General features: G+C 43.0%; 1 protein-coding gene and 1 long non-coding RNA gene across 4 annotated transcripts in view; one reads left to right on the plus strand and one right to left on the minus strand.

Annotated features, from left to right (window-relative positions):
- Positions 1-12,042, plus strand: part of LOC145977091 (uncharacterized) — a 158,336-nt gene that overhangs the window by 130,176 nt on the left and 16,118 nt on the right. For 2 of the 3 annotated variants that reach the window (XM_083108762.1, XM_083108763.1), the window contains exon 4: positions 5,969-6,048. The exons of the other annotated variant lie outside the window; for it this stretch is intronic. In XM_083108762.1, coding sequence (XP_082964888.1) covers positions 5,969-6,048 — 80 coding nt within the window. The remainder of the gene's footprint in view (positions 1-5,968; positions 6,049-12,042) is intronic. 3 annotated transcript variants of the gene reach the window in all.
- The window catches only part of LOC145977093 (uncharacterized), a 102,295-nt gene that overhangs the window by 11,069 nt on the left and 79,184 nt on the right, over positions 1-12,042 (minus strand). The window lies entirely within an intron of this gene.

The following is a 12,042-nucleotide window of genomic DNA, read 5'->3' on the forward strand; positions in this document are numbered from 1 at the left end:
ATTTATATAGAGTGTCCCAAAAACTTGAATATTCTTTTAATAGCAGATTATCTGGCCAATTTGGGATCAATTTTTCCTTGGCAAGAATCATATTTTAGAATTTTTTACTTTTTCCTATATATCTTTGCAACTAAGCCTCTAATTAAAATTTTATCAAAATAAGCTTTATTTCAAGTTAACTAATAAAAATATATTTGTTAATCTTTTAATTTTATAAAATATAATTTGCAAAAAGCTGTTCTTTTTTAATTGTTTCATTTCGCAAACTATTGATACCTCAACATTTTCGCTAAGAAAGAATTATTTTCAAATTAGAGAATTCGCTATTAAAAAATACCCGATGATTTTGAAACATTCTATACATCAAATTAAATTTTATTTATGTATTTTCTTTCATTAGCAGAGTAACATAGTATACAAAATTTTCCGATATATATCTCTTGAGAGAATCACTGATCTCTACCGATACACGTACGGTTGTGTATGTGTGAAAACCGCACGGCAGCTGTACCACCGCGATGAAAAATTCCTCCGCGTCTACACCAGTCTTTCGCACCGACACATATAGATCGTGAAGAATAAGCACGCGTAGAGGAGCATCCTAATTGATTCCCAGAAAATCCAATTCGCGCCTCCATACCCGGGTAAGCAGGGGAGTCCCTCATCAAACCGGAGATGACGGAGGAAGGAGGTCGGGGGTATCGTGGCGATATTTTTTTCACCCTCGTAAATATTCCCTTCAACCGGGCATATTAGCAAGCGGTACGTTCTTGGCAAGGAGCCGCTGTTACTGACAGGACATTCATATTAGCAAACGACCACACGCCGTCCACTCTTTCTCTTTCTCCGTCTCCGCGTCTCCTCTCTTCCCTCCCCCCCTTCCTCCTCTTCATCCTATCGGTCTCTCCTCTCGCTCATTGTGGAGACCGTACCTCGACCCTCCTAACTCCCGTCCTCGAGAGAATCCAAGTGGGAACTGCTGATTGGTAATCGTTAATTACTCCGAGGCAACTTCCTCTCGAGGAGCTCCTGTTCTGACGATTTTTAAAATATAGGCGCTCTCTAAGAGATGGAAAGTCAACGGCTGCAATAGAAAATTGCGATCGAAAAATCTTTGATGGAGCGGCAAGCGATAAAATGTACCGTCGATTTTCAAAATATGAAGGAATTATACATGATTTCCGACATATGAATATGTTCTCTATTCTCAAGTGTCACATTTACGCATATATTCACTCTATTATTTTCCATTAATGATATGAAGAGAAGCGAAAAAGATCAAAAAATTGTCAGAAATGTAAAAAATTTTCAGAAAAAATGTCAAAAAAAAAGACTAATATAAAATTGTAATTAATTTCTTTCTTGCATTATTTCCTTATATCATATTATTTCGTTATAAAATTTTTTATATACATCCATTCATGATCTTAGACGAATACTGCAACAAAATATTCAGCATAAACGGAAAATATAAAATACAAGAAATATTCATCAAAAAAAAAAAAGAAAATGACACAACGCTTTAATTTCTTTTTAATCCATTCTTATTTTTGTGATAATATTGTGCAACGAAATCGACAACGATCAATCGCGTAAAAATAAAGTGACACATGGAAATAAAAACGAAAAAAGATTGAAAAGCTGAACTGTTTGAAATCGGAGCGACGAGACCACGGCAGACGCAGCGTACCAAGCCGTTCACCAAAGGAGAGGGCGATACGTTCTCCATTATTACTTTCGCGAATGCCGGTCGCGATAAATCATCGCGGTACATTGCTCGATAGAATTTCCCATAATTCCTGAAATATATTCCTGTGGAGAAGGCTACCGCGCACCAAGGCTATATCGCACGTACAGACACACACAGTGACAGTAGCTCCCAGGCGCCCTCTCCCTCATAAGATCTCGGAGGCAGCGGGACAGGAGGACGAGGAGGCTGCAGGACATTAAGGGTAACAAATGAGGCCGCGCGCGGTCCTCCCGCAGGACTCTCTTCCGGCTGAGGTGGCGGGAATGAAAATAAGTATACCCCTCGCTTCTCTCGCCCACAGGCGCCTTTTTTCATCATTTCCTCTCGCCCCCTGTGCGCGAACCTCCTTCGATCTCGACGCCCTCGGAGTTTCAGGTATTCGTCCCTGCTCCTCCTCCTCCTCCTCCTTCTCGCCGGTCCCTCTTGTCGCGTTCCCTGGGATTCCTATTTTAAACGACACCCCCGCAACTTTATCCGGAAAACGCCTTCCGAGATTTACGCGCGCGTACAGACGCGTCCTCGCCGTTGCCGCGCAACTTTTAGCGACCGTTACCGGTGGCATAAGCGAGGGGTGACTCGCGATTATCGCTGGTACCAGCCGTTGCCGGCCGCTACAACATTGCGGCGGATACGGCGCCAGAGGCAAATGCGGAAATATTCAGCAGTTACCGGGGATTAAGGAATGCGTTAATTGCGAAATACAGCCGCCGCTGTGTCTCTTCGCTGTACGAAACGGAAATGTAACTTCCTCGAGTTCGCATATTCACATGTTGCGCAACTTCTACCGTTTGGCTGACATTTTTTCGCATTTTGTCTTTTTTTAGCGCATACCGCGCTTTATTAAAACTTCTCATTTATTTTTCAAACGGCTTCCACCGACAGACTGATGCGCCGTCTCGCAAATGAGAAGCGCGGCTGTCTTTAATAGACATTTGCAAAGGTAAATTAAGGAACCACAAAAAAAAAGTATCTACGATTCTTAAAGGAGCCAATCTATCTATTTCAACGTATGCAAAAATATATATTTTTTCGTTCACTCTTGAGCGAGGAGAATGAATCGAACAAAACAGAGAATACACGGAGGATACGAGTATGCACGTGACAAAAAGAATCGGGTCGAATATGTGTATGGGTGATGTACATATATGCGCGCGCGCAATGTGCACGGATGAAGTGACGCGATTGACACTACGTCCGAACGACCGAGATGCGCCAATATTGGTACGCGGGCGTTCTGGTGGAAGGACGCCACAGGTTGATACCGAGGCATCGCTCTTTATCGGTCGGAAGATTTGATGAAACGGACACGACGTGATGCGCTGTAACAGGATTTTTTATTACCCTGTCTACCGGTCGTGTTCTTCAAGGCTTGTACCAGCCTTTTTTGCCAGCATAATTTACCGCAAAATATATATAGAGCGAATCATTATTTCAAAAAGAGTCTTTAAACTCGCTATTTTTTAATTAGTGCTCTCATAAATATTAATCAGCTTTTTTCGACGGAAAAAAGGAATCATACTACTTGTTTGCTACTTGCAAATATCGGAGGTTAATAATAATTATGTAGTAAACTAATTTAGTTTAATTATAAATTAATAATTAAAAATTAATAATTTTTTAATTACAATTTTTGATAACTTTATTAATATTAAAATTTCTCATATTTTATAAGATGCTTCACTTTACTTTCTTATTTTTAAAAATATTTGCAAATACATAGACAGTCAGTTACAAGGTTCGCTCGCAGATAAATTTGGAGATTCTATACGACATAAATTAAAATATGTATTATTAATTCATAATATAATTAATAATATAATTAAAAATAATTTCCTATTAAAAAATAAACACAATTCAAGTATAAAAAGTAAGTAATTTTCTTTGCAAAAATTGCAAGAAAATTGCAGACTGTCGCGTAGTGAACGAAAGTAGGGCAGTTCAATCAGTTAGCAAATCTGCGAAAAAAAAACCTAAATTACTATCGAAAAGGTAGAGAATTGAGATTTGTCATCAGCAGAATTGAAAACCTCGAAACCCGAGCCGTTTCTACTTTGATACACTGACCTATCAAGTGTATACAGAGCGTACACGGCTGATGAAAAGACCAATGAACGCCAAACAAAGGAGGAATGTAACTTTGGATAATCAATTGAACACAATCGGTAAATCGGTCGAGCGAATTGACAGGGGTCGTAGACGCGCGCGGGGCGTTAGCAAAAATAAACTATCGCCGATTACCCCGTTTGTAAACGCCACCCTTTCTCCCGCGGCATAGGAGGAAGAGAGAATTCCACGTGCGCACGTTCTCATTTCCCTCCCTGGCCGCGCATCCCGCCGCGTTGGTCTACCCAAAACAAATTCGCGGCCATTTTTCTGTTCCGTGCCCCGCATATATCCCGGCGTTTCTCCTTCCGTGGAAGAGTGCGTGTTCCGCGCCGCGAAAAAGGCGCCGGGAGGCAGCAGTCGGTTGGTCAGTCCGCTTTCTGGACGTCGGACCGAGGCTGGTTACGGGATGAGGCGAGATGGGACGAGACTGAGAAGGGAGGGCGGCGGGTGGTTAGCGGACGACAGGTAACGGCGGTGTGAGTTCGTGGACGCGCAGCACGGTCGGTTCCAGGGTTCGCCGGCAATTTTTTCTCCTCGAGTTTAGCAAGGGAAATGACCTACGATATATTTCTAAGGGGTTTTTGCTGGTTGGTAAGCGGGTGAGACGCCGTTATCCACCCACCGAGGAGAGGCCACCGCGCGTCCTCTTCCCTCCTCCCCCCCCAACCCCCCTAACGTTGCCCTCACACCACCAGCCCCCTTCCTCCGGGGGTTACCGGACAATTTGCATTTCTCAACCATTAATCTAACCTTCGTCCAGCTCTTTTTGCCGGGAGACCGACTGCTCCTCCATCTCGCATGTCCACCTTCCTCGTCCTCCTTCTCGGGATCCCGCGACCGCGAGTCACTTTCTAGCTACCGCGGTTTTCATTCCGTAAACTCGACAGAATGCCTTCGGTGATTAAGAATCCGCGTTACATGCACGAAGACAAATTGAATGCGTGTCCTATACGTCAAAAAAAAGCCATCTTTCGTGTCCATCGTTAATCGTTTTTTCACGACGGCCTTTGACTAAAAAACACTTTTAAAATTCTAATCTATACATGATGTTACATTGGCGTTAAATATATGATACAAATGCGGGTTACACGGTGCGTGGCAGTAATAAAAAATAAACGTTGCGCTCGCTGTCGCGTAATTATGGCTCGATCAGCTCGTGTAGAAGGGAAAGTACGTATTTCTATCTGTAGAGGCAATGAATTTCCGCAGGTAATTATCCAACCGTCGAAACGAAGGGAAATATTTTGACAATGTTCCAATCTATCGCAAATAACGCCGTCGAATCGTAACATCTCTCCCGAAATTGTAAAGTAGTTGGAGCGCCGCGCGGATAGAGCATACCGACGCTTTTAAAACATTTCGCGGATGTAACGGCAGCGCCGTAACATTTCATCGCGCGAATTATCCATGAAAATATTCAGTCTTTTGCCATGAACCGTTAAATGGAATCCCAGATTTTAATAGTTGCCGTCGCGGGGTGGGGGGGTGGCAAAGGTGGAAACGATGGCGAAGAGCCGGGTGGAGAGAAAGAGGCGAGGAGGCGGGAAGGGAAGGGGGTGCGCGCAACGAAAACGGAAGGATAGAATTTCCTATCTGCGATATGAGACCGCGGGCGGCGGGGGCGGTGGGGGACCGGGAGGGCGAGGAACGGCGGCGGTCCCGACTATGTGCGATGGTAACGCATGGCGATGGCCATGGCGGACGGGAATCCGCGGGACGCGGTCTCGGATATCATTTTTCAGCAGTTTTACCTCGCAAGCACGTCCCAGGTATAAATGAGCTTACTATCTCCGAGCAACTCCTCCCCCACCGCGAGCGACCGCGCCGACCCTTTTCCACCGATCTATGGTGGTGGGTGCGGCCGAAGCGTCGTTCGGACATCCGCGAGAAAGCAAAGCAAAGGGGGACATCCGTTGAAACCGAGTTATCTTTCGCGAAGAGACGACAATCGCCGGATATTTCTAAATATCGCGCGAGTACATCGATACACATTGTCATTTCTTCGAGTTCGATCGGACGAGATCGATCGAGCTCGATGTTCTCGACGAAATCGCGTACATAGGAATATTGTGTGGACATCGTATTAAAGTTTTTTTCCTTACTCTTTTACAGGTGAAGAAGAAATTGACGAAGACAACGAGAAAGCAACGAAGTGTTGACCGAATAGAAAAGTCGCAACCACTAGAGCAACGGTAAATCTCGTGTCTAGTATTCCATGGCTAGTAGTGATAAAGAGATATTGTAAATTCAGATTTAGTTATATAAAATTCTTGGCATGCACGCATTTACGCACGTACACACGTGTGCATGTCCATTTTCTCGCGAACAGATGAAAAAGACAGGAAATGAGATGTGCTTCGAGCTTGTAACCCTCCTGTAGAGATGACCAGTAATTTGTTAAAGGATTGACGTCTCGGAAATTGGATATTAAACGAACTTTTTCTTTTTTTCTCTTGCGCAATCGTTTTTTTTCTTTCCTCGATTTCAATCGTCCTGTAGAAAGATCGTCTCCCCTCCTCTTTATGTTTCTAATTAGTTATTGATTCAAAAAGGAATATCGACGCGATCAGTATCATTTTACGATCAATTAGGTCTATTTTTTATTCAAAAGAGTCCCATAATAATATAACATAATTATTGTGCGAATTAATTATTATTATATCCAAATGTATCGAATGTTTCTAGCATCGAAATACCACAATATTTATGATGATCTACACAGTATCGCTTTCTGTACACGTTGTTTCCTTTTACGAAATTTAATCGGCGTGCAAATTATTAAATAATATTCCGCAAAGTTCAAATTTGCAATTAGATGTACGGTATTTAAGGAATGTTCCGAGATAATGCGTACACAGGCGTTTAATCTGTGTAATGCATAAATAAATGTATGCGACACACACACGCACATATATTCACACATACATACACACACACACATGTGCATAACACATTTATACAAGTGCATTTTGATAAAAACTGACCTGAAGCAATTCCTATCTCTTTCATAAAACAACGATTCTTTTGAGTAAATTCATTTTCCTTTTGCAGAGTTTCGATTTGGCCGTCAAACGAGGCGCACGATTTATTACTAGTACACAACTAACGCGAGCTTGTCGCGTCCGGTAGTGATTAGCGACGCTATTGGTTAATCTGTCGGCGATTATGTCGAATTCATCGGTGCAACGTGCGGAATTCGCTCGACTTCCGATTTAATTATTGCTATTTACCATTTCGAATTCATGATGGAACGTTGCTACCGGTCGAATCGTCACCGTTTCAGCTACAAACGCGATGCTTACACGATTGCAATAAAATTACGCGACACATGCAAATCAATCATCTTAAAATCACCAACTGAGAAATCTCATTATGTGATTAGAAAATTAATTATTAATTTTTGATAATTCACACAAAGTAAAATAAAAAGTAATAGCACAATGTAGTTACTCATCTGGAAAAAATTAATTACATACAATATATTGTATGTGTATGTATATATATATATATATATATATATATATATATATATATATACATAATTAATTATATACAATATATTGTATATAATTAATTATACATAATAAATTTCTAATATATTCCTAAAATTTGTGTGTTTAATATTCAAATATATACGAAATGCTTAACATTCTATAACGTAGTATGTCGACGTTTTGTGACATTATCGAAGGTGGACAATGATCTACTTTCTTTTCGCGAATGATCGCAAACGTGCTGATCGAAGAACGATGTGATAATTCGAGAGGGTAAACACAGGTGAGGGGCGGAAGACCGTAAGGTCCATGTAAAATGCATCGAGCGACTAGAAGAATCCTTCGTACACCGTGTCTCCTTTCCCCGTGGGGGACCTTCGTTCTCCAAAATGGCGTGCCGCGCGATACGCCCGACCCTTCCCTCTACGTCGTCGCACATGGGTGGAGGCTAATTTATTCATTCGTTCCTTTTTACCCGACGGTAACACGTACCGTACTTTCAGGGCACCCTTTGTAAAAAGGGTGGCTGGGCGGACGCTTACGGCGCATAGCAACGTGCTCCGTATTTACGTTGCCCGATTTCCCGCCTTCCCACTCCCCTCCCTCCAGCCTCCACACACGCCGTTACTACTTTTCCATCCCCCTTCAAACTCACCACTCGTCCTCTCTCCCCCTCCCCCCCCGCCCTCCTCTCTCTCACTCTTCCGACGTTCCGTCCAGCCATCCTGGTCTCCCGCGTGGAATCCCACCCTTACGCGGTCCCTTTCAACGAGCCCTTTTTGTAAGGAGACTGATTTTTCAACGCCCTCGTGCTGACATACGAGGTGGTAGTGGGTGGTGGTGGCGGTGGTCGGGGATGCTTTACGACGGAGATGGAGCGGCAACTACTTATTAACCCTGGTATATATGTGGCCCACCTTCGTACGTGAATACCTGCTCCGAGCGCGCACGTGGTCGTGTACCGGCCTGGATCACGCCGTATTGGTTCGCCCTCGTGACGAGGCCCGCGCGTCACTGCGTTCGATCAGCGCGTGTCAATACGCGCACGCGTTCTCCGCGGTCCGAGACACGTGCGCGACGCCGATTGCTGTCGCCGTCAAGGAATGCAACTGTCATTCCGGTATTTCGTCGGATATCTTAGGATTGCTTGCATTGATGTCATTTGCAAACGACACTTCAGCGCGTTGTCAGTCTCCTCTATTCGCATACAATGGTCATAATTTTCTGCGATTAGATAGAGAAAAAATAATTGTGTAAAGTACCTTCATAATTATTTAGCATCTGAATAATATTTAAGAAAAAATTATAGAAATACATATAATCGTGTGTGAATAGATATCTTCATCTAGATAAAAATATATAAAATATTAAAACACTAAAAGTTAATATCGAGTTCAAACTAAATTCTTTATATCGCTACTAATACTCGTAGAAGTAGATGATACACGCATGTAGGTATATATAATAATATATATATGTAATAACATGGAACAAATTATTCTGAGAGTAAATGTAAAAAAAAAAAATAGATAGCTGGCAGTTGAAATTCTATCAGAACAACATGTAGCAGCTGGTGCGCTTGTAACGTGATCTAAATGTAGCTCTTCACCGTGTAGTCGAAATGTACTATTGTACACGCGCGATGTCTCGTATAAATCGCGTCGGTCGCATTTCGAGAATTGCTAAACAGGTACGCGCGAGACACAAGTTACCCTTAACGAAGAAAAGGACGAAGGGTCTGTCTGCGTTACCAGCTGCACGATCACCTCGCGTCTCATCCCCGTGTGTCAAACAGCCCCCGGCCATTCCATTCCCCTCCTCGCCCCTTTTCTCCGTTTTGCTGCATTTTCTCTCCCTTTCGCGAAAGTAATAGAGTCGTCGATTGCAGCGCTGCAAAAGGAAAAGCGAACGAGAAGATGGAGACGAGGGGCGCTGGTGTTCGTCGCCTCCGCGTCGAGAAAAATTCCCACCACCGGAAATCGACCCTCGTGTCCCGTAACGGAGAGACGGAGACCCCTCGACGCTTATCGGCGCGCTCGAGGATGTCCTCCTCTTTATTGCTCTCGTCCTTGCCGTCCCTTTTCGCGGCGCGCCCTTCCACACCGTTCTTCGAGTACGAAGAGCAGGAGGAAGCAGAGAGCGGTAGCCGGAACGAGGACGGAAAAGGGACGAGCGCGAACGAAGCCGAACGAGTACGATGGAAGGGCACACGGGGTGCGCGAAGGAGGGACAGCAGGGAGATGGGGGTAGTAAAATGGTAGAGGAGAGAAGGCAAGTCGGAAAGAGGACGAAACGAGGGTAGAAGAGAGAAAGAGGACGGCAGTTCCGGCGTCGACCACGCAGAGGGAGCCAGCATTTGAAAAAAATTGGCGGGGAATGATGGCGCCGTCGCCGTCCACCCTGAGTGGAGCGGCAGGTCCGAGGGAAGCTGGCGGCGGTGGCGGCGGTGGTTGCAGCGGCGGGGACGCCTGGCATCCTCCCCGTTCTTCTTTCCTCTCACACATGCACACGGTCCGTTCGGCTCGCAATGTTACATTACTACGGGTCCTCGGGAAGCTGGGGTGCTTCACGCACACGTGCCGAGAACACCCCCGGCGCTCGCGCGGCCGGGGCGGTGCTTTTGCGCAAAGTTTTCAACGAATAAGGCGCCGAGATGCCGACGCGTTGCCACGCCTACGCCACCTTTCCAGGCACGCACGACCGGAATTTTCCCTCTTTCTCGCGTAATCAATGAGAGACGCAGGCCTGGACCACCGTCGGTCGGCGGCAGCGGCGGCGGTGGCGGTGGCGGCAGGCAAAACCCGTCGACGACGACGACGACGCAGCTACCACCGCCACCCCCGGCTCGTCGGTATTATACTGGGTTACGTACCCGAAGATATACCAACCTAGAAAACCGTATGAACTCGTACGGGTCCTCGCCAATTCCATCTCTTGTCAATCTTACCCAGTCTTCTTAGATGCAGCTTCATTCTTGTTCATACGTATTAGCATGTAAATAATGCATGTACATAATTTTAATAAAACATCATGAGAGAGAGAGAGACAGCTAACTTATAATTAATTTAATTCAATTTCAAAAATATGATATTAGATTTCCTATCTCGATGTCGACTGTATCTATTTTTTTATCAATATCGTATATTACCCCTTTCTCGTAGAGGAGTAACCATACTTAAGAACGTGTCGTACTGAAGGTCTAGTAATTAGAAATACCCAACAAGAGATCTCGCCAGATAGCACATGCAAGATACTTCTTTCACGTACGTAGGCGGAAATTGCACACACGTGGCGAGCAAAGCGCACGAGTTCTATGTACGAACACATACGAAAGTGCCGATGGATGACCGAGCGGCTTACTCGACACGAATGCGCGCATGACGCGGATGGAAGGGAGAGAGACAAACGATAGGAGGACGGGGGATTTGTATGAGGGGACTTTGAAGATAGAACGAGCGGGCTCTACTTTCCCCTTGGGACGTCGGAATATCAAAGTTCGGCTAGCGCGTAAGCCGCAGAAGCATGCGGGCCGATTCTCAGGGACCACCCTGATGCCATCGAAAATTAAATTGATCTTACCGCGACCGCATATAATATTTTTATTACGATAATTTAATGATATGCTATCGATGGAAATTCAATTATATATTCCTGTTTGATCTCCACTTATTCGTGCTCGGTAAATTTCCTCTCTTTTTCTTTTTTGTGAGAATACTATTTATGTGTTATTATTTACTACATTGATATATTTATTAAAATAAATAAAATTTAGATTTAAGAACGCATATACAATTTTTTAATATCGTAATAATGAGTGCATGTGTATATTATATTAAATTAAAACATTTCCAAAAAAGCGGAATTAAATAAAATATATAGAATTTATTGTGTGTGCAAATATAAATTATTTGAAACTGATTTTATACAATAGCAAATTTTATAAACTAAAATTAAGAGGAATCAAATATGATTTACTTTTTTATAATTATTATATATATCGTAATGTAATAGAAATTCTGAGAATTATTATTCTACAAATCGACGTTGTTGCTTTAATACAATTAATGAATTTAACGCGAAATAATTTTATCCATTGACAATTTCTCAGAAAAGATTGCTTTCAGAGATAATCATTTATATAAAATTACATGAACTATTTCAGAAATTTAAATTTATTTCATAAACAGGTTTTACGGCTATTTAGCAAAAAGGAATTTAATCAGCAATGTAAAATCCTGGTCATTTGAAAATAAACTCCTGGAACACCATAATATATTGGAAGATATATATGCGATTGACAGAGTCCCTATTCTTGCGTGATTCGATCAAAAATGTAAAGAAATAGACTACAATAAAGAAGAAAATTTATTAAAAAATATCCTGTTTTTTGTTGCATTTAATATCTACGACAATAAAAATCCGATATTCATCGTTCGTACGATGCGCTCGCCTTGCCGTTTATAAAACTCTTGAATTCGTCTACTTGAAACCTAGCGAGATCATTTTTCCGGTAGTTCTCCATACTATTCAGGAATAAATTCGTTGCTTAGTCAAACATTTTTTTTCGCCTAGTAAAATCGCTATCATGTCTGGGCGGCATTAATGCGCAGGCACGCAACTAAACGTGAGGAAAAAAAAGTAATAGGCGCATGAGCACGATATGTATGTTGAAACAATTCTCACATTGTTAAA

This window comes from Camponotus vicinus, unplaced genomic scaffold, assembly GCF_025532165.1.
Source record: "Camponotus vicinus isolate PSW18456_S1 unplaced genomic scaffold, iyCamVici1.0 SCAF_9, whole genome shotgun sequence".
In the NCBI taxonomy this organism is placed as follows: domain Eukaryota; kingdom Metazoa; phylum Arthropoda; class Insecta; order Hymenoptera; family Formicidae; genus Camponotus; species Camponotus vicinus.